Below are 23,672 nucleotides of genomic sequence, written 5' to 3'. Positions count from 1 at the left end.
TCTCCTTCACCACTCCGTCAGCCCTCTCAGCAGTGTTCGGCTTTCTACTTCACAGTGGAAGCGGGTATGGCCAGGTGTGATCCTTCATCAGCAGGGACATCAACTATGTCTTGCCTCTCTGTCTCATAGAAAGAGGTGTTGTGGCCAGGCGCGGTGGCTCAAGCCTTTAATCCCAGCACTTCGGGAGGCCGAGGCAGGCAGATCACAAAGTCAGGAGTTCGAGACCAGCCTGGCCAATATGGTGAAACCCCGTCTCTACCAAAAATACAAAAATTAGCGTGGAGGCATGCTCCTGTAGTCCTGGCTACTCAGGAGGCTGAGGAAGGAGAATCGCTTGAACCCAGGAGGCGGAGGTTGCAGTGTGCAGAGATTGCACCACTGCCCTCCAGCCTGGGCGACAGAGCGAGACTCCATGAAAAGAGGGGAGGGGAGGGGAGGGGAGGGGAGGGGAGAGGAGAGGAGGTGTTCTTCCTCTATGCCTTGGCCTCACCTTCCACTTATGCTCTGATTCATCTCCCACCTTCTTCTTCAAGACCCTGCAAAACGATCAACTCTTCTCATGCCTGTGTTTTCAACTTTTCCTTCTCTGTCATCTCCTAGCTCTCAACATAAACATATCAAATATCTTCCATCTTAAAAGCAAAGAAAAAAGCCACCTTTGACCTATGTTAGTTAGCAAGTGATGAGTGGTGAGAAAAAAAAATGGAAAGGTGGCTAGGTGAGAAAAAAAAAATGGAAAGGTGGCTAGGTGATGGGGGAGGAATCAGAGGCAGAATGGCTAGGAAAGGCTTCACGGAGAAGACGACCAATCAAACCTGAAAGGGAGAGATCAGCCATGTGGCTTTGCAGGGAAAGGGGAAACCAGGCACAGGGGACACCAAGTGCAAAGGTTGTAGAGCATGAGAGGGGCACTGATGCCTAAAGGGCTGGGCAGTGAAAGATGAGTTAAAAAGGCGACTGGAGAAGAAAAGCCCACATTTAGAGCCAAGAGCAGGCAGGGTCCTTTGAGTCCAAGGAAGAGTGAGTGAATTTCAAGGAGGAATAGCAGACTAAAGAGCCAAGTGCTGTAGAGACGCTTAGTGAACTGAGGCTGGGGCAACCTGTTGCAGCCAGCATTCTGAAGCCATACCGTAAAAGGGATAAGGAATACACGGGAAGTGAGAAAGCAACGGGAAGTGAGAAAGCAACAGCAAGTAAAGACAACTCTTCCAAGGTGTCCTGACAGACACAAGTGAAAGTTCTGGAGCTGGAGCAGAGTATGGGAAGGTTTTATAGGATGAGGGAGACTTCAGTTGGTACAGCAAGAGGAGGAAGCAGGACAAAGGGAAATGTAAAGGGGCTGGGGTGAATGATTGCTGGGGAAAAGTCTTCCCAGAGGTGAGAAAAGAGCCCAGGGAGAGGGTCTGGCCTGGCTGCTACAGATATGCATGAACCTTTTCACTTAGAAGCTCCAGGGCTCTCACATGTCCCGTTTCTTCCCAGTAGCAGGTCCAGTGACTTTATCTCAGCCCTTTGCTCTTTAAAACAACTACCACCCCATCCTATCCTTCAGGTTTTCTAGCCAAAGCCTGGCACACAGGGGGACACAAGAATTTCTGGTTCCTACTTCCTCATTGCCTCCAAAGGTGATCAGTCAATATAGGAAATTCTCAGCAGGTGACAAACATAGCCATTTGGGGAGCCAGAGAGTTTATTAGGAATTCTCCGAAATCCTTAAAGGCACTGCTCCTAGACTCTCACTCTATTCCCTTATTGCTATGGGCTCCTAGGAACAGAGCTGTCTGCTCCATCCTCCCCAAAAAATGTCATGCAGGCAGGCTGCAGAGACAATCCAGGCAGGAAGACTGGTGCTTCCTTGAGCACAGCAGGTAATGTGCACCCCAGAGGCCCCTTAGGCTGGATGCTGTTCTAACTTAACCAAATATTTTCTATGCAGATAGTGGGACAGACCCTTCTTTTTTTGAGTCAAATGGCTGCACTCTGTGGGGATGGGAAATGTGAGCGGGCAGCAGAGCAGAGGGCTGTGCACCCGGGGCTGTAGTTTCATGGTTCAGCGAGGAAAGCAGCAAGGAGGAGAGATGGACACGAGGGATGTGACTATGATATCCAGCCAGGCATTCCATAAAGACCTCTGCTAAATTGTGGTTAAGGTGTAAACTCCAATTTCCAGAAAGCCTCAAGGATAAGTGGATATGTTTATTTCCTCTCATTCATTTATTCACTCACTCCTTTTCCCCTAGTGGTTTTTGGTATGTCCACAAAGTTGTGCAACTATCAATTATCTAATTCTAGAACATTTTCGTCACCCAAAAAGAAACTGAAACCCATTAACCATCATTCCCCATTCCCATTCATTCATTTCTAAGGCCAGGCTAGGGTAAGCCTGTAAGTTCAACAGCAGAGTACACGTTAGAGAATACAACTTTAGAGAAACAAGATGCTGGAGAAGTGAAGTTCAATTTCCTGCAGGATCTGCTGGGAGCCTGAATCAACGAAAAGCGAATAAAGGTCCTAGCTTGTCAGGCTGACAATTTTCCCTCAGAGACTAAGGCAAAGCCACAGTGCTTGACTAATTGAAGAGAATGGGTAGCTGTTACTCTGAAGCCAGTCCTGCCCAATAAGGAGGAACTGGCAAGGAGAGAGCAGGCCCTGATAGCCAGGGAGGTGAAGTCTGGATACAGGCAGCCATGTACTTCAGACTTCATAAAAGCAGAAGTGACTCCATGACACGGGAGATGGGCTCACACCTCATAACCCACTGGACACCAAAGAATATTTAGGATGCTAAGTTGAGGATTTCTGACTCAGAAGACACATGATAACTGTTATCTAGTAACTGATAGGTTGTCAAATGAGACACTAGATTTGTTCAATAGGGGCCCGAGAGGCATAAAATGGGACTAATGAGTGGAAAATTACAGGAAGAGGGCAGTGTTTCAGATCATTACAGGGAAGGATTTCCTAATAGTCAAGCAATCTTAAGGCAGAATGAATTGCCTCTAAGGTAGAAAGTTCAAATGCAGTCTGGACATTCCATAAGTGGATGCAGTGGAGGTAATTCGAAAACCAGAGAGTGATCTGACAACTGTGGCATTCCCACACTTGAGCGTTGAGGTCAGCTGTGAGGTATGCCGCAAGTGATCTGTACAATAATAAAACACTGAGGCACACGATTTACTGTCTCCAGATTCTGGGTTATCACTATAACGCCACTCCTATTCACTTACATTACTAAATATTTTCTTGAACAAAGGTGAAAAACTCTACATTGCTGGGTAATGCTCATCGGAGTGTTCTCCTGAAGTGTGTTTTTAGGATAAGAAAAGTGGAGAATTACCAGGTTGGAAACCAGTAGAATCCCTTCCAAGCTGAGATTTCACGAAGATAGGTGGCACTCTCTCCTCAGCCTGCAACCTAATTATGAGCTACTGGTAGACAGGTGGTCACTGTGATTTGCTGAATTGATCACTGGAGTGTCTCACCCGACAGACACTGGTAACAATTCCTGGGAGTACATCTGAACTCTACCAAAAGGGAAAGTAAGGACTAGGTATGTTATATTTGTCTGCTTTTCACAGAATGGTCATTCAGATAATTTTAATGAAACCAACGGAAAGTTAAACTTTACACTTTAAAAAAAAAAAAAAACTACAGATGATATAAATAGACCGAGAAAACACTATTTGTTTTTTGAAACATTAAACATTTTTCCCCCTAAGCAAGAATGGACATGAACTGGTAACTACCTCAACCTGAACTTAGCCAACCTCACCCCAGTCCAAACTGGAAATGACTTTCCCTTTTCAACTCCTTGGATAAATGGCCCTGGCAGAAACTGTTGTCACAAAGGCCAACTGTAGAAATGCCACCACAAAACTGTTTGCCTGACCAACTCAGGCCTTTTCAGAGTCTTCCCTGACTCCTTTTCCATGTCCTTTTTCTGCTGCTCTGCCAAACTGCTCCTCAGGAATGCAAGAAAAACGAAGCGGATGGAAGGTATCTGATCACCTGGTGCAGTAGGCTACCGAGCAGCCTGTGATTTCTGGCACCTCATAATATTTTTGTATTACAAAATTTTTTTCATTATAAAACTATTATTGCCACATTATAAAAATTTGGAAACTAGAGAAAGGAAAAAAAATCACTTATGATCCCATCATTCGAATAAAATCACTGCATTTTGTTGCATTGCTTCCTCTCCTCCCGGGCTCTTTGTATATAGTTCCACGGGCTGCATCTATTTAGCTTGTTTATATATACCTCAGCTCCTCTACAAAGAATTTGCAGCAACTAACATAAACATCATCAGACAGACAACTCCATGCCAACATACTCTCTCCCAAACCAGCTTGTACTCCTGATTCCCATTTCTAACTTATGGGTTCCATCTCCCAGTCATCCAGGTTGAAACCTTGGCACCATCTTGGACTCCTCTCCCTCAACCCCAACATTCATTTCCACAGATTCTTCTGTCATTATCCCTTTCTCACATCTGTCCTTCCCACTCCAACCCCCCCTATTGATTTTGCTACCATCTAGTCCAGGTCCATAACTATTGCAATATTTCTCTAACTCATTTCCCAGCCTCTAGTTTTTCTCTTTTTCCTTGCAGTGCTAAATTATTTTCCTCTTTTTGAATGCTCTCTTGCTGAACAACATCTGCTTGCCTTTCCATTGTCTAACAAACAAAAAACACCATTTGGTCTGAAAATTTGTCCCGAATTTGTCCCCAATCTATCCTTCCTATCACATCTTTGACCACTTCCTCTATGAAACTTCTGCTGACACACTTGTGCCCTCGACATAAAACCGCAGTGTATGCAGTGAGTAAGGCAGGACATGTGCCTGCTCCCTGGAGTCCCTGCAAGGTGTAGGGTTCCAGGCCAGCTGAGACAGAGGAACAGGTAGTAGATGCATCCTTCTGCTATTATCAACTATGAAAATGGACAAAACAAATGAAGCAATTGTGTCTAAACATTACACAAACAGTAGAGGTGTGAACCTAGAGGTAAGGAAAATATGAGGAATGAGGTCCATGGTCACCTGGCTTTCAGCCTAGGGGCACTTTCCACACTGTGGCTCAGGAAAGTGGTGTCTATATGCCGAGCAGGTATACCTAAGCCTCTGCATGCAACAGAGATTGCTAAGAACATAAGAAATCAAGCCAGTGCTGGCTTTTTGAAGTAGGCTGCTTCAATTTTGGATTTTAAAAAGATATAATTTCTCTAAAATTTCCAGGGGAGCTTTTCTCTTGTTTCTTTCAGTTTTCTTTAGCTGAAAATATTGAGGCTGGGCACAGTAGCTCGTGCTTGTAATCCCATAGTGGCTCGTGCTTTGGGAGGCCCAGGCAGGAAGATTGCTTGAGCTTGGGAGTTCAAGGCTGCAATGAGCCACTGCATTCCAGCCTGGGTGACAGAGTGAGACTCTGTCTCTAAAAATCGATTAATTAATTAATTTTTAAAAAGAAAATATTGAGCAATCTTGCCCATAGTTTCAAGGAAGATAAAACCAGTCTTAGGCAATGATGTCTTCCATCTCTCAGCCTTCTATCTACTAAGCTTCCCCATCTATTATAGTAGAGAAGAGATTACATACGGAACCTACGGCGTTCTGTGTCAGTGGGAGATATGAACATCTTTGCAATGTTTTAAAAGACTAGGCCACTAGGCCATCAATGCTTGGTGACAGACTGAAACTGCAAGGGTGGATATCCACATTGGGCAAATGTCAAAGGCCATGTTAGTGCCAAGGCCATCTCTGAGGATGACCAAAGCCAAAGCAGTCACCCAGAAGCCACCCTAGAGAGGGGCAAGAAGTAGGTAAAAACTAGAAGCAGCACATCTGGGGCATTAGAAAAGGGATTGGGGGTGCTGGGCATGGTGGTTGACGCCTGTGATGCCAGAACTTCGGGAAGCTGAGGTGGATGGATTACTTGAGCCCAGGAGTACCAAGCCTGGGCAACATGGTAAAACCCCATCTCTACCACAAATACAAAATATTAGCCAGGCTTGGTGGTGCACACCTGTAGTCTCAGCTACTTGAGAGGCTGAGGTGGGAGGATCACCCGAGCTTGGAAGATTGAGGCTGCAGTGAGCTATGATCGTGCCACTACACTCCAGCCTGGGCAAAAGAGTGAGACTCTGTTGAGAAGAGGAGGGGAGGGGAAGGGAGGGGGAGAGGGGGAGGCAGAGAAGGAGGGGGGATTGGAAGGGTTCACTTTTCTCATATCCTACACATTTTTCCTTTGAGAGTCAATTGCTGCATTCCCTTCCTCCAACTATAATTTCCAAAGACAACTAGCCTCAATCCCACTTCTACCTGCTCAGTAACATCCCAAAAGAATGTTTAAAGAGCTCTTATCAGTTTGCCTTTCTCAACTTGCTGGATAGATGAAAACCTACTGGGAGTAGCCCAAGCTTCTCCAGCTCAGCCCTAGAGAGGCAGTTCTCAGGGAAGGTGTTCCTGCTACCCACCAAGAAGCATGTCTTTGAAGAGTACCCCTTCAATCACGTTATTTGGTGTTAAATTCAGGTAAAGAACCCTATGTCTCTCCCAAGCAGAGCCCTTACAAGCTTTCTTTCTGTGATACCTTATGCCAACACTGGAACTATCTGAAGGGCCAAGGCTTGGAATTCATTCTTTTGCACTCACTGTTGCCCCTTCTGAAGCCCAAGAAGAGTCTAGTGGGAGGACATTTCTCATTCTCACCCTCACCAATGTCACCACAGGAACACAATCTTAAGGTCACATAGTTGTAAAGGCTCAGAGGCCTATGGTAAGTTCAGGCACAAAGCAAACCTAGCCTTGCACAGTATGCTGCCCAGGCAGCACAGGGCAGCCAGGCAAACCACACAGGCGTGCAGACTGCCTGCTACCCAAGATGCTATAGAAATTTCCACCCTACCATCAGCGAGTGGCTTGCAGGAGAGGGCATCATCGAGGTCTCGGGCGGTTGATGGGTCAATGGTGAAGATACAGTCTTTTCTAGGAAAGAGTGAAGAAACAATTAGCAATGCCACAAATAATAGCAACTTTACCCCACCATAGCACAGCTTTAAAGAACAGTGAATTTTGCATATGTGCTCTGTTAGGGAAAGTGAAAAATAACTTCTATGAGAATGAGATCTTTAGTTAAATGTGAGACTGGGAAGAGACAAATGGGTGAGTGACTTTCTCTTCCTCTGTGTGAACTGGCACCTACTTCTCCTTCACCCCAAGACAGAAGAGATGTGAGTGGGTGAAAATCAGGCTGCTTCCATGAACGAGGCTTCTCAAGAAGAGTTGGCCAACAAGAGGGGCAAGTTACTTTGGTAAATTACTCTTCAATTTACACTTTGGTAAAATATCCTTCTCCAGTGGCTGATGGGAAGCTGCCCTTTAAGGAACTCTATGAAGATAATTTACTGTTCATTCTCCTATATTGAAAAAAATGGGTGTATGCCAAAGAATAAATCATCTGACTTGTGATACAGGGGGATGGGACCCAACAATAAGCTTCGCAAAAAAACTTTGGGCCGTAGAGTTAATCATAATATAAGTCTACCTGGAAACAGCACAAATCACAGTTTGTTTCCACAGAATACTTACATATTTCAACCAAGCTCATACCAAGTACACCATGTGCCCATTTATCTTTGCACAATATCCTTACGAACATCACACTCTTACCCTGTGAAACTCCCAGACATTCTCATTCTGTTTTACAGTTTCCCATATAACATGCCTGACTCAACCCACCCACCATTCCCACCATGTAAACACCTAAAGATTTTGGCAGCAGCTGTCCTTGGCTCTCCATACCTCCAGCCTTTCCTGCCCAAGGACTGCCTGGAGATTGGGGTATTCTGCAGCAACTGCCCTTCTGCCCCCATGCCACACTCTAGTCAGTGCTCACTGCTTCCTAGGTTCTTCCTCCACTCCATCCAGTACTAGCAGTGCACTGCCACCATTTCTCTGTCTTTTCCTGATTCATCAACACTGATGATGTTGCCCATACTTGTACTAACCATGGTAAGACAGGCTTTGTTCTTAAAGACTTCTTCCCTGGTGTTGCTCCTCTGTTCAAAACTTCCTTGGCGGCAGTGAGCTATGATTGGGCCACTGCACTCCAGCCTGGACAACAGAGCGAGACCCTGTCTTCAGAGGCTGCCAAGCTGCTCTAATGCTGGCCTGCCACAAGCTCTCAGGGCCTTTCTCTTTCCGACTCTTAACTGTTCACTTACCCTACTCCTAGTAACTCCCAACAGCCCTCTCTAATCTAACCACAATACTTCGATCCTAAGAGAGTATTAATTATAAGATGCACCATCAATTCTGTAATAGCTTTTGGAGAAATAAAAACCCCACCACATTAAATATATACATTAATTTTAAGATACTTCAGAATTTCAGAAATGTCAAATGTTTAAAAAATAATAATCTTTTTTTTTTTTGTATGGCTCACTGCAGCCTCAACCTCTTGAGCTCAAATAATCCTCCCACCTCAGACTCCCAAGCAGCTGAGAGTATAGGTGCATGCCACCACACTGGAGTAGTTTTAAAACTTTTTGTAGAAACAGGATCTCACTCTGTTCTCCAGGCTGATCTCAAACTCCTGGCTTCAAGGGATCCTCTCAACTTGGCCTCCCAAAGTGCTGGGATTACAGGTGTGAGCTACCATGCCCAACCCAAAAAGTAATCTTAAACGGTAAATGGATAACCAGACTGTGGTACACCCCCAACATGGAACAGTATTTAGCAACAAAAATTAACAAATTATTCATAAATGCAACAGCCTGGATGAATCTCAAAGGTATTGAACTGAGTGAAAAGAACCACTCTCAAAAAGAAAACAAATCACTTTGGGAGGCCAAGGTGGGCAGATCACCTGAGGTCTGGAGTTCAAAACCAGACTGGCCAACATGGTGAAACCCCGTTTCTACTAAAAATACAAAAATTAGCCGGGCATGGTGGCACACGCCTGTAGTCCCAGCTACTCATGAGACTGAGGCAGGAAAATTGTTTGAACCCAGGAGGTGGTGGTTGCAGTGAGCCAAGATTGTGCCACTGCATTCCAGCCTGGGCAACAGAGCAAGACTTGGTCTCAAAAACAAAAACAAAAAAGGGTGGGGGGAGGAGAGGGGAGGAGAGGGGGTAAGAAGAGGAGAGGAGAAGAAGAGGAGAGGAACGGAACGGAACGAAAACAGAGATAAGACAGAGAGCAGATCAGTGGTTGCCAGAGCTGGGAAAGGTATGCTTGTGCGGGGGCAGCAGGGGGAGTGGAATTAAATCTATACATGTCTTAAAATTCACAGAATTTTACATACAGCAAAAGAAGGTCAATTTTATTGTTTACTATTTTTTTAAAAAATTCATGTGACTTTCAAATCAAGAAGAGTAAAACATATATGTTAAATATTCATAGGGTTGATCGACGGGTGCTAGATTTATGGATTTTTTCCCTTTAATGTGTACTTTTTCATATTTTTAAAATTTTTCACTGCAATTGAATATTACTTTTGTAAATGGAAAAAATCAAAACTATAGAGAATCTTCCTCAATCAAAAAACAATTGATCAGATATGTATTATTGTTTGTACATATATTTAGCTATCTTGTAACATTTGTTACAAGATGCATTTGGCTTAATATAGTTAATGGCTTTAAGATTATGGATCTGGTAAAAACTGTGTCCCCACTGGACACTAAGAAAATAGGGCAGGGAAAGGTGGGTGCCATTCAGGTGGAGGGAACGACAGCATTTAGAGTGCAGATCCCAGAAAGGGTGATTAATCAGGGGACCCTCTCTTCCTCTAAATATTTCGATGAGAGTCACACACAGTGTAGGCAACATGAAGGTTGAAGCCTCAAGATATACAGAAGTAATTTTGGTTCCACTATATAAAAGAGGTTGTAAGCAAGAGTGCCAGAGGAGAAGAGAAACACTGATCTCCTGGAATGCGTGCTCTGAGGGCTGTGTTCCCAGAGCCTTGAACACAGGCTGCACCTCAGACATGTTTGTTGAATGAACAGAGGGATGGTAACAGGAAGTGCCCAGGAGGTGAAATCAGACCTGGCACCACAGCAATGGGCTGTAATTGATGAGGATCTTGAACTTGGCTCACAAGGTAAAGAAGGAAGTGTCCACTTCTTTCTCCTTTTGATATCTCCCATAAAACCTAACCAAATGTTTTATATACACTGAGTACTCAATAAAAAATACTTGTATAACTGAAACTAAAAAGCCAGACAAGGTAGTAGGAATGTTTGGTTCTTCTTCTTTCACCATAATGACATCATAAAAAGCCAAAAAAATGTTCCCCTAGTCAAAATCAAAAAGAACTCGATTAGCTTGGTTGGGGGTGGGAAGCCATAGTTTACTAGGTTACTTGGAGGGTTAACTAGGAAGTTTTATTTTCTTAAAATTAAACATTTCTGGGTGCTTTGAGACTTTCTTTTCTATGGATCCAGTGCATTAATGATAATTCCCATTAAGACATTTCCAGCCTGAAGTTGATCCAACCATATGTGACCGTGTAAGACTTTGTTAGTTTGTAAATGTCTTCTTTGGGAGCACCCACAACTGCTTTCTAAGAAAAATCCTAGACTAGCCTGTAAGGACTCAAACCGACTCTCCATTACCTTTAACACTTTTTTAAAATCTGCTCTTAAACCAGAAACATAAAAGTCTAAATTAAAATGGAACCTGACAAACAGTACTCAGGAAGGCTTGCTTGCTGGAAAGATAAGCCATCCAAACATTATTCCTGATCAGGAATTGGCAAACCATACTACACTGGTCAAATCTGGCCTGCCACTTGTTTGTGAATGACCTGCAAGATGAGAACAGTTTTTGCATGTTTAAATGACTAAAAAATAAAAAACCAGAAGAAGAATACTATTTTGTGACACAAAAATGATTGTGGAAATTCAAATTGCACTACGCACAAATAAAGCTTTATCGTACACAGCCACACTTTTTCTATACAATGGCAGTGTTGATTAGTTGTGACAGATAGCTGTTTTAATTGTGCCTAAAATATTTTCTATGTGACCCTTCACAGGAAGTTTGCTGACCCCTGTTTTAGATCAATGTTTCTGAATGTGCCAATTAAGTGTTTTAATTTTTTTAAAAAAGATCTTATGATTAAATCAGTTTGGGAAATACTGGGCTGATTTCTTAATTGTAGGACTTCGAGGAGCCTTTAACACGCCGGTATCAACAGTTCTTGACCAACTCATTTGCCCCTGGCACTTCTTTGTGTGACAGCATCTCCCAGAACCAAGATTCCTCAAGGGAGCACCTTTGGAGATGCGAAGAACTGCACTGAAACGCCCTGCACAGGCCTCCCATGGTGCCCTTGTCCTACTTGGGGCTTTGCCACCAAGCCTACCCCAAGGGACACTGCAAGAAGTCAACCAAATGACTATGCTATCACTGTAGGGAGGCAGGGAGAACAAGGGCCCATTTGACCATGTAGTATCCTTTTATAGAGTGCACTTATGGGGGAAGTTGATGCAGTATAAGGAAACACTCTTCTTGTGACAATATGTATCTTACAGACACACAAATTTTATCCTTGATGGTTTCCCTTTTTATGCTATATGAACTGTCTGCTGTACAAAATAAAATAAATAAATAAACTTTAAAAAGTTTTCCTTTTTGCTTTGGCTGCTAGGAAACTCAGAAAACCTTCCTAACTTGCCTCTAGGAGATTTTATTTATAGTTTGCACTTTGTGAACTAACCCTTATCCTGGCTGTGCCTAATTTTCCTATTCACGTGTTCCTTTTACCTCATTTCCTAATTTTTAAAAACACTTGCTGGGCATGGTGGCTCATGGCTGTAATTCCAGCACTTTGGGAGGCCGCGGTGGGCAGACTGCTTGAGTCCAGGAGTTCAAGACCAGCGTGGGCAACACGGTGAAACCCTGTTTCTACAACAAACACAAAAATTAGCCATTGTGGTGGCATGGGCGTGTAGTCCCAGCTACTCAGGAGACTACTCCCGAGAAGTCGGAGTCGTCCACTATTACTTCCAGTTAGTAGTAGAAGTGGGAGAATCGCTTGAGTCTGGGAGGCAGAAGTTGCAATAAGCTGAGATCACGCCACTGCACTCTAGCCTGGGTGATAGAGCAAGACTGTCTCAAAAAACAAACAACAACAAGAAAACTCACTGCATTTTATATATATATATATGTAAACTGCCTTCAAATATTTTTGGATAAAAGCAGGGTACAACTAAATACATATGTATATCGAGAGATTACAACATTTCAGAATCATGTGTTGAGGGGATGCTGGAAGACAAAAAGATGCAGCCTAGACTACTAAGAGAATGAACCTCTCGACAGCAAAACTCAGAGGGCTCTCAGAAAGTATTTCTACTGTAGCAGCAGACTCCAAGCTTGCTCTCTCACTATGGAAAACTGGGAGAAGCAAAGGAACGGTGAGTGACCCTGACAAACCCCAGTCCTCAGTGCTGAGAGCCAGTGATTTAATCTGTTGTCATCACCGCAATTACGAGCCTGCCACGATGTGCTGCATGAGGGCTCCTTCTGCTTGCAAGCCGCAGTGGCTAGGAGCTGCTGGCCTCAGCACTTGGGAGCCCAGCCCCATGCGGTGGGGTTGAGGGTGATGGAGGCGGTGCACTATGCAGCTGTTAACACTCAGTTAACGTGCTTGGGATTTTACTGGCTCCTTTTCTGGAAGGCTTTGGTCTCACAACCTGCAGGGAGCAGCCTGGCCTGCCAGCTTTAAGAACCTGTGAGACCAAATATTTAAAGAGTTCCGCAACAATGGTTATAAAGAAGCTAACCCTGACCTGCAGAAAATAAAGTGCCAGGTGGGGGAGGGAAAGAATGAGACTCCAGTTCATGAGGCTGCAGAATTCCAATTCAGAGCAACGTTATGTAACCAAAATTTCTGAAGGCACGTGACTGAAGGGCTTGGGAGAACTTTTTAAAGAGGCAGAAAACTTCTAAGATTGTGTTTTACCCAAAGCCATTGGTCTGGGAATGAACACATGAAGAGTAAGTAAAAGTCTTCTATAATCCCTTAAAACCTCACCAAGAACCCTAGGAAATAACAAAAGCTTAGAAATAATTTCTGTTCCTTTGTCACTTACACACTTCCTCTGACCCTGCATCCTCAGCCTCCTCAAGGTATTAACATCTTTACCTCCTTTAAGCTGGAAGAAGCTGTCTAGTCACCACAGCAACATTTACTCACCACTTTGTCATTATTCACCTCACTGGATTTTGGCCATGGCCCCTACCACATCACAGAAACTGTTCTCCCCAAGGTCGCAGATGCTGCCAGATTAAGCATCTTAAAGCATGCATTGGTCAAAAACCTTCATCAACTCCTTACCGAGAAAAATAGAAAGTCAGCTTAGGATTTAAAGCCCTTCATGACCCAGCCCCAACCTGTACTTTTCCAGTTAGACTGCACGCTCCCACTATGTCCCTCGTGTGCTAAATTCTTCTCTACACCCTCTGCTTTCTGAAATGTTGTTTGTGCTGTTCCTATACTGGGCTACTTACTCCACCAATCTCCAGTGTCTAAGACCTACCTTGCAGTTAAAGGCCTGGCTGCAATGCCAGCTTTCTTCCAGCAAACCCTCACAGCCCCACAGAGTAGACGCCACCTCTCCCTCATGCGCCCTACCCACGCCTGCAACCTGCCTCTCTCTGATGGCAACAGCCACTGTCTCTGGCATGTTGGTGGCCACTTATGGACATGTCTTATCACTGTGACAGGCTGGGAGCCAGTATCAGGTCTGGTAATGAGATTGGACTGTCTTTATATCCCTTCCAGCACATTGAAGGCACATATGTAATGAACAGCTGATGGACAGATGAATGAAAAAACGACCAAAGGGCTCTTGTGGAGCACTTTTCCATTCAATTTTGCCACTGTGTCTTGGGAAATACATTTAGGATTAGAACTCGTGACTTCCTGGCATTCAATCCTGTGGTCACACCACAGTGTTATTGTTTCCAAGGGTGTCCTTTTCTGTCTTCATCCCATCTTCTTTTCTCATAAAACAGTGTTTTACAAACTGTGGTTCAGGGACCACTTCCAGATTAACAAAATTTATAGAGACCCTCCTCTGTCCGTGACTCTGGGTCTGTCTCCGTGCTAGCAAGCAATTCTGGGGAGGAGGATCTGGCTCAATGATGAAGAATGGGTGAAAAGGAATGGAAAAAAAATGAAGAAATAACCTTAAGTGGATAAAGAATAAAACTTTCAGTCCAACACTTTCTTAGATTAGATGGCATCACAGTTTATATAGAAATCAGCAAATTTTATGTGAACTGTAGAAGGAAAAACAACTGAAGAGCTGGCTCATTCACCCACAGGGATGTGTTCCCAAGTGTGCCATTGCAGAGAGCCCAGCCAGATGGGTGCTGTGACATTCCAGTGCAATCAGATGCTGAATTCATCCGAGCCTCCATTTCACAGAGCTGGGATCATCATTCAAACCTAGGTCTGTCCGCTTGTTCAGTGGGGCTGCGCCTTTTCTTTTTTTCAACGGTAGTTGCCAATATCATAATACTCTTTCACGCACTTCTACTCACACAAAAGATGCTAAGAAGCAGACACAAATCGCAAATTTTTCAGAACAGGAAAAGTCTATGGTCTATTTAGAGCAGAAAGTGACCTTGGTCCATTTGCCTCCACTTCCCCAGCCTCGCCACACTCAGTGGTAAAGTGACACTTAATGAGGCCACATGGCCAGCAGAAAGAAATGATGCAGCACTGTGGGCAGGCCCTTTTCACTGGACCAGGTGTTTCTAACCTCGGGTCCTCAGAAAGGTCAACTCAAGTGTTAGCAAAATTCTACACCAAGTGAATGTGGTTATTAAGTTCTTTTATTTTTTAAAGGATAGTGATGAAACTTAATCCAAACAAACTGAAATGTTCTGCCATGTTACGTCCCTTTACTCATTGGTTCTACTCACCGGTTCAGTGAACCTCTCATCATTCTATGTTTTTTTTCTGTTTGCTTGTTTTTGAGATGGAGTCTTGCTCTGTCGCCAGGCTGGAGTGCAGTGGCGCGATCTCAGCTCACTGCAACCTCCGCCTCCCAGGTTCAAGTGATTCTCCTGCCTCAACCTCCCGAGTAGCTGGGACTACAGGCACATGCCACCACACTCAGCTAATTTTTGCATTTTTAGTAGAGACGGGGTTTCACCATGTTGGCCAGGATGGTCTCAATCTCTTGACCTCGTGATCCACCCACCTCGGCCTCCCAAAGTACTGGGATTACAGGCGTGAGCCATCGCACCTCTTTTTATACTTTAAAAAAACAACATCCTGAAGCAGACGACAAAGGACAGGACGGGTCTAGGACTGTGGGAGCCAGAGATCAAGGGATGGGCCAGGAAAGCCATGGTTTAAACCCAGAAAATATGTTCAAATTCATTTTCTTCCCCTCAATTTTCATTTGAAGAATGTTAAACTTTCAGGAAAGTTGAAAGAATAGTAAAATGGACATCCATATACCCTTCATCAAGATTCATCAAATTTCAACATTTTGCCATATTGGCTTTATCTTTTTTCCTCTTTCCATCCCTCCCTTCCTGTGTCTAGCTGGTTGTTTTGTGTGTTTATTTTTGACATCTGAATTACCGAGAAGTACGTCACAGAGATGGTGATACTTTCCCTCTCCATACTTTAACATGCATTGTCCAAAATTAAGGGCATTCTTCTATAGAACCACAACACTAACACCACAGTCAAGATTAATACTTTCATATCACCCAATTCAAAGACCAGGTTTAAATGTCTTTGACCGTTCCCAAAAAGTCTCTTTTGCTTTTGGTTTTCCTCCTGATCCAGGATCTAATCAAAGTTTCCACAATGTATTTGGTAGCTATGTCTCCTTAGCCTGTTTCTTGTTCAACTATCTTTTGTTTTTCAAATATAACGTTGCTTTTTTATTTCAAGGAGTCCAGGTCAGTTGTCTTGTAAAGCGTCTTATGTTCTGGATTTATTAGATTGTTTCCTCACAGAAGGAGGAAGAAAGGGATAGACAGAAATAAATCAAATGTGACAAAATTCATCTCCTCTGTATTTCCTATAAATGGAAAGTTGGGTAAAAAGGCTTGACTAGATTCATGGTGAACATTCTGGCCTCAAATTTTCACAGGTGATGGTGTGCATACCTTCAGAAGGCACAAAATGTTAGGCTGCCAGGTTGGATTACTTGGTTAAGGTGCTAATAGCTAGAACTGTGTATGTTAAGGCTACCTTTTACCCTTTGTAAATAATAAGAAACCTATGGAATGAGACTTAAGAGATCACGTGAATATCCTGCTCTCAAAAACCCTTTTGGGGCCGGGCACGGTGGCTCACACCTGTAATCCCAGCACTTTGGGAGGCCGAGGCGGGCAGATCACCTGAGGTCAGAAGTTCGAGGCCAGCCTGGCCAACATGGTGAAACTCTGTCTCTACTAAAAGTAGCCAGGCGTGGTGGTCGGCACCCGTAATCCCAGCTACTCGGGAAGCTGAGCCAGGAGAATTGCTTGAACCCAGGAGGCGGAGTTTGCAGTGAGTTGAGATCGTGCCACTGCACTCCAGCCTGGTCAACAGACAAGACTCCATCCAGGAAAAAAAAAAAAACCTTTTGGTCAATGGTTTCAGCATCTAGATGACTTGACTTTTGCCTGAATGAATCATAGCCTTGTAAATTATAAAATGTTTGCTAATCCTATAATATCTCCTACATTTGCTGGCTATCTTCTATTAAAAGAAGTTTTTTCCTGCCCCCAGTTTTTTTTTTTCTAGTGTCATTACAAATTCATTGATTTTTTTAAAAAATTCACTGTGTTATAATCCATTACCACAACTACCACTACTATTCTTTTTGATACATACATTTTCCCAAATTAGGCTGGTGGGAGCCCTTTCAAGTGAGCCTCTATATCCCTGTGGCAAGTCTCACAAGCTGTACAATCTCTGCCCCAGGTTTATAATTACCGACTTCCCTAAGGAGCCCAAATTCCTTCTGGTTGGAATGGCATTTAGAAACCAGGGTGGGGCATAAGATATGCTCATTGCCTCCAGGCCCTTTCAGCAAGCAGAGTTAGAAAATATTGGGTTGAATCACAAGAAATTGTTAATATTTGACTATTTGTGGCCTAAAAACTGGCAATTTCATGTGGTTCAACCTAAATGCTGTTTAAAAATCATGAGTTCATATTGACATCCCCAACTGAAATCTAATACCATAAAGTTCTTATCTCCCCCATTTCCATATTTATATCTTTCTTTTTCCAGTTCCCAATGGCCTTGATATTCAAAACTGTTTCAGAATTACAACGCCAACACCACTCACAACAACAAACCTATTAAGTTTGATTTATTTGGTGGTTTATCCTTAGAATATACTCACTATGGGTATATAGTTTGAGTGCTTAAAAGTTACTTGAATTCTTTTTTCTGTAGGTGCTGATGCTACACATTTGAAAAACATTAGGCCCATTTGTTTTTGCTTGATTTCAATTTCAGAAATTTTGCTTTTACCACCTTTTAGATTATATTACTGAATATTTAAAACTTTAAATGGTTCAAAAGTTAGTATACTCAAGAGAAGTCTCATTCCCATCTCTATCATTCCCGCAGCTCTTACCTCTCCCCTATAAATAATTATTTTCATCATTTTCTGGTTTACCCTTTCTGTGTTTGTTTTCCTTTTTGATACATATATAGATAGATACATTTTTCTCATTTTCTCTTCTTTCTTACACAAATAATCAAATACTATTACTTCTCTTTCATTTTGCTTTTTGCACTTAATAATAAATCCTAGAAATCACTCTGTATCAGTTCAGGGACCAGAATCACAGAATAATCAAATTGGAAGGTTACCCTACTCCAAATCTTATCCTCTGAACGTCCCCAAACAAAAACCAAGCACACAGATAAACCCACATCTTGAAAGCTGGGATGGGGAGGTGAGAGGAAGAGTCTACTGCATCATTAGGCAATATTAGATAGCTCTACCTGTTAGGAAGCACCTTTACACACCGAATTGAAATCTGACTCTGAGAAACTTCAAAATTCAGGCCCTTCATGGCCACAAAGAATTAGCTGACTCCCTCTGATACCCATACAGCTCTTCAAACATGACTTTTTTCAAGAAATATGCCCATTCCTTTCTTTTCTAAACTGTTTATAACTGTGAATAATTGTAGCCTTTTTCATAAATTTTCACTTACTTAGTGTCAAGAACAAGTCCAAGTTGTAGGAACCAGTGAACATCAATGTGAAGAAGATATCAGAGGTCAAGAGAAAGAAGAAATGCTACACCCAACAAATATTTAGCGGCTATCTACTGCTCTCGGGGTTTGGGACACATTTGAAAACAGACAAAGATTTCTACGGGGAGGAGACAGAAAATAAACAGTACTAAAATTCATTGCTATGGAGGAAAAAAAAGAAACATTAGAATGCAGTAAGGGGCACTGAAAGTACTGATTACAATTATGAATAGGATAGACAGGGTAGGCTTCACTGAGAAGATGGCATGTGAAGACGACTCAAAGGAAGTGCAGAAGTAAGTCCTGGGCTATCTGGGGAAGAAGAACTTGGGCAAAGGCCCAGAATCCACCAAGTTAGTTTACCTGAAAGCACTGAACTACTGGGCACAACTCAACCAAGAGAGTTTGTATGCAGGGCAGAGATGGCTTGGTCTCTGACTCTTTTATTTCCTGTCCAAGAAGATTTATAGCTAGGCTTGCTGGTGTTCAGAATGCAGCTTTCCATGCCTAAGGGTGCAATGAGGGCAGCCGAGTCCCACCGGGCCAGAAAGTCTCTCTATCCGAAGTTCTCTCTGAACATCTCTTTCTTCTTTTATCTCTGGTAGTAGTTTACCTATAATCCAGATTTAAAATATCAGATTGCAGTTACTTTAAAACAGCCTATGAGAACACTAATTAATACAAATTAAGTTTTAAAATCAGACAAAACAAAGGGGCTGTAAGCTTCCAGGAAATAATACCACAGAAGGATCAAATACCTAAGCCCCTAAATATAAAGTGTTAAGAGTTAAAGTATAAAAAGTTCTATACAATCTATAAAATCTTCTCAGATTTTATAAACATAGGAGAGGTCTTCAATATATAAGAAATCTTATTCTCATTAAAAACACTTTTTTTCTCTCTATTTCCTAGAGATGACCCTTAAGGGGATAGAATTATAACAATGGTGGGTGTTATTTTTACTCTCACTTTGTGGGTGGGGAAACTGAGGCCCAGAAGCATTAAGTGACTTGCTCAAGGTCAAAGAAGCCCAAGGTCACAGAACTACAGAGCTATGACTCAAACGGACAGAAATTCACCAAATAAGTCAATTAGACCAAGTTCTATTTCAATGAGAGTTGAAATCTCCCCTACTTCTTCCCTTAATTCCAGACTTTTCTTTTTTTTTTTTTTTAATGAGATGGAGTCTCACTCTGTCACCCAGGTTGGAGTGCAGTGGTGCGGTCTCCGCTCACTGCAACCTCCGCCTCCCGGGTTCAAGCGATTCTCCTGCCTCAGCCTGCCAAGTAGCTAGGAGCACGTGCCACCACACCTAGCTAATTTTTATATTTTTAGTAGAGACGGGGTTTCACCATGTTGGCCAGGACGGTCTCGATATCCTGACTTCATAATCCGCCTGCCTCGGCCTCCCAAAGTGCTGGAATTACAGGCGTGAGCCACCGCGCCCAGCCAGAATTCCAGACTTTATCTTAAGATTTAAAAACTCTGGATGTATTTTGGCAAAAGTAATAACTTATCCCAAATCTCTACAAGAAAAAGTTTCTCTGTGGTTGACTAGGTTGACAATGACTTCATTTTAGGTACCCATCCAAACCTGAAAACTTCCCATCCTCAACCTGAAAACCTCCATCCAGAGTTCTGATATAGTTTCTTCACAGTGGACACTCCTTAGTATGACTGAGAAAGTCAAGTCCCAAGTACTTTCCTTAGGAAAGGATATATAAAAATAGGAAAACAATAGTGAAAGAAAGAATATGTGTGAATATATTTTCACTTAAATATACTACGCTTAAAATTTGCTTCTTGATTTCCAGAAGTGACATAGTTAATATGTAAAAATAAAACAGAAATAGTAACCAAATTTTAATATGACTTTATCTGAGACTAAGCACAGTGGGGTAAAGGACAGCATTTAATGGATTTAAATTCTAGTGGACAGAATTAAGAACAGTCACAAAGTCAAAGAATTTACTATGTCTAGACATCTCTCCTAGATTTCTATTTGAGGAACAATGTATTTCTTTTCTCATCCTTTGAATTCCCAAGTTAGGAATTCAGACCCTGCTGTTGAAAGGATCATCATCCTTAATTCTCAATCCATTTATCAGGCTAAAATGCAAATGCAAGTGGTGAATGCATTTCAACAGCCCTGGAGCTCCAAAGAGACTTCTCAGGGAACATGCTGAGCTAACTGGGGAAGGGTTAAGCCACCCCTATTTTTCAGATCTGAAAACAGTTGTTCTGATATGAGAAGAAGCATTACAATGGTGCCAGCTCCCTTCTATAAAAGCTATACACATTTTTTGCACAACTGTATGATTGTTATGGCAACCATAAAAATGGAACTATCATTCTTCACATTACACACTACCCATACTAGATTACCTACCTACATTTGTTCTTCTACATTACCCAGAATTTCTTTTCAGAAAATGCTATGTCTGTCCTATAGATGTTTAGGAGCAAGATAAAGTGGTCTCTTTCAAAGGGAGATTCCACAACAATGAATCTTTCAAAAGCCTTGCTCTTCAAGAATTCTAGGGCTCTCCTGTCAAGTCTTTTAATCCTATGGTCACTGGGAGGCCTCAAAATATTCCCCCTGGAGGCAAAGGAACTGCCTGGAAAATGTATTCTCAAAATGAATGTTTTTTATTAAGATGATGATGTGGAAAGATACTATTGTTGAAGCATCATAAATCATGCATAACAGGCCTGGCGCCGTTTATAAAACATGGAGATTATTTACTAGGGTCTCAGTTTAGTGAGATAAGCGACTTGTGTACGAGATCCATACAAACATTTTAATTAAATAAATTTGCTGCTGAAAATAAAGAATAATAACATGAATATATGTTTAAAATACCAGCCCAAGCACATTGGTTCACACCTGTAATCCCAGTGCTTGGAGGCCAAGGAGGGAGGATCACTTGAGCCCAGAAGTTCAAGGTTGTAGTGAGCTATGACTGCACCACTGCACTCCAACCTGGGTGACAGAGCAAGACCCTGTATAATAGTATAAAATTTATAACTATAAAAATTCTAATAGTGAGAAAAGTTTGACAATGAAAGAATTCAAGCTTGCCTTTAACCTCCAAGATTCCACCTTGCCTTTAACCTCCAAGCTGTCCTTGTTCATTCATGGGCATAGGCCGAACTAACTTTGGGAGGAATTTAATTCATACTTTAACTTTAAAACAAAGATGATAAAAGCCTCTCCCCAAAACAAACTCCCCCCTTGTCTGGGGACCAGACTGCCTTCATAAAACTAATAAATTAGCAAGATTTAATATAATGGTTTAAGAGATATGCAGCCAGGGGCCACAAGATTCCCCACCTCTCAATTGCTCCTATGGATAACATTATTATTATCAAACCTAAGGCTGGTGTTCAAGGCAGGGCGCGGGGGTTCATCCCTGTAATCGTAGCACTTTGGGAGGCTGATGCAGGAGAACAGCTTGAGCCCAGGAATTCAAGACCAGCCTAGGCAACACAGCAAGACACCATCTCTATTTAAAATAAAAAGAACTGTAAACTGGCTTATCTGGTCTTGTGGCACCCCCGCCCACCACCCCCACCCCACCACCCCAGGAACTGACTCAAGACAAGAGGACAGCTTCAACTCCCTATGATTTCATCCCCAACCCAACCAACCAGCATTCCCCATTCCCCAGCCCCTGCCCACCAAACTATCTTTTAAAAACCCTAGCCTCTGAATTTTCAGGGAGGCTGATTTGAGAAATAATAAAACTCTACCTGTTTTAGCCAGCTCCACATGTATTAAACTCTTTCTCTATTGTAATTCCCCTGTCTTGACTAATTGGCTCTATCTGGGCAGTGGGCAAGAAGAACCCATTGGGCAGTTACAGTGTCTCAAAAACAAAACAAAACAAATTTCAGCTGTATTTCAGGATAATCAGGGATTCTATTATTAAATTGAGTATGACTTTGTAATTTTTAACAGAAGAAAGTATGAATTTCCTTCTTTTCATTAACGGAGAAAGCCAAGCTTAGAATTATATGTCTTTTAAGTATTCATTTTGGGCCAAAACTCTGTTGTATCATTCAGAGCTTGTTCTATAGTTTTTTGTTTTGTTTTTAAAAAGCAGGCTGAAAATGACTTCCTGGCTGATTTTAATATTAAATACTTAGATTCTAGGTCAAAAATATGCTCATAATAACTGTCTGTTTCAGAGAGTTTCCAAATCAAGAATTGGAACATAGTGAAGCATGGAGTGCTACTTCTCTACTCCCATCAACTTCAGGAGAGGAGGAGTCCCAAGTGACCCCTCATGCAACCTACACCTCCTCCTGCGCTTCCAGGTTGCGGGTCACCCAGCACACACTCTCTACCTCAGCCCAACTCCCATAACCCAGTCCTTACCAAGCCCTGGACTGGCTCTGAATTCATAAAGCCCACTTTCCATTCCTACTAAAGCAGCTCTCTTCAAATGGACTCCAGTCTCCTCTCTTTCTTTCCTGCCTTTCAAGTCCTTTACCACTTGGCTATTAGGACAAAGTCAATTCTTAGAACGTACAATTACATTATACTCTCCTTCTCAAAAACCTTCACTGGCTTCTAGCTATCTTCGAACTATAATTCTCAGCTTGGCATCCAGTATCCTCCATGATTTGGCTTCAAACTATTTCTCCATTCTTACTTAATGTGACTTAGCTTCATTAACATGGGACCTTGGTAAACCAGTTCTGCCAAAACACCCTGAATTCATGATTTTTGTAGATTCACAGTATTTTCTTCTAGACTTTACTCTTTTTAAAGGAAAGGACTGTTTCTCTCAATTATTTATATAAATATATATTATACATATTTTTAATTCCAACAATATCTATTTCAGTATCTTGCAAATATTAGTGTGTATACACACACACATAGAAGTAGCATATATATCTATATACATTAATATTTGCAAGATACATTCCCATTAATATATACTAAGATATATATAGTAGAGATAATAAACATTTACTAAATTGAATCTTTTTTATTTTTCTTTTTCTTTTGAGACAGAGTCTTACTCTGTCACCCAGGCTGGAGTTCAGTGGTACGATCCCAGCTCACTGCAACCTCTGCTTCCCGGGTTCAAGCAATTCTCATGCCTCAGCCTCCCAAGTAGCTGGGACTACAGGCGAGCACCACCACACCCAACTAATTTTTGTATTTTTAAGTAGAGACAGGGTTTTGCCATGTTGGCCAAGCTGGTCTCGAACTCCTGGTCTCAAGTGATCCGCCTGCCTTGGCCTCCCAAACTGCTGGGCCTCGCCGTGAATTGAATCTTTAATTGGGGTCTTCCAACTCCAATCACTGGAAAAAAAGGCTAGTAGAGCCATGAATGTTTTTCACCTAATAGTCTGTGTACCAACATATTTGTGAAACTACTTTGGGTGATACCTTGGGACCTCCAACTAT

General features: G+C 42.4%; 1 protein-coding gene across 2 annotated transcripts in view; it reads right to left on the bottom strand.

The window, feature by feature from the left end:
• DIS3L2 (DIS3 like 3'-5' exoribonuclease 2) overlaps window positions 1–23,672 on the bottom strand; it is a 375,419-nt gene that overhangs the window by 119,599 nt on the left and 232,148 nt on the right. For both annotated transcript variants that reach the window (XM_063713123.1, XM_024243284.3), the window contains exon 10: window positions 6,905–6,984. In XM_063713123.1, coding sequence (XP_063569193.1) covers window positions 6,905–6,984 — 80 coding nt within the window. The remainder of the gene's footprint in view (window positions 1–6,904; window positions 6,985–23,672) is intronic.

Source organism: Pongo abelii, chromosome 11 (genome assembly GCF_028885655.2).
Source record: "Pongo abelii isolate AG06213 chromosome 11, NHGRI_mPonAbe1-v2.0_pri, whole genome shotgun sequence".
Classification (NCBI taxonomy): Eukaryota; Metazoa; Chordata; class Mammalia; order Primates; family Hominidae; genus Pongo; species Pongo abelii.
This window is presented reverse-complemented; position numbering and strand designations above follow the sequence as displayed.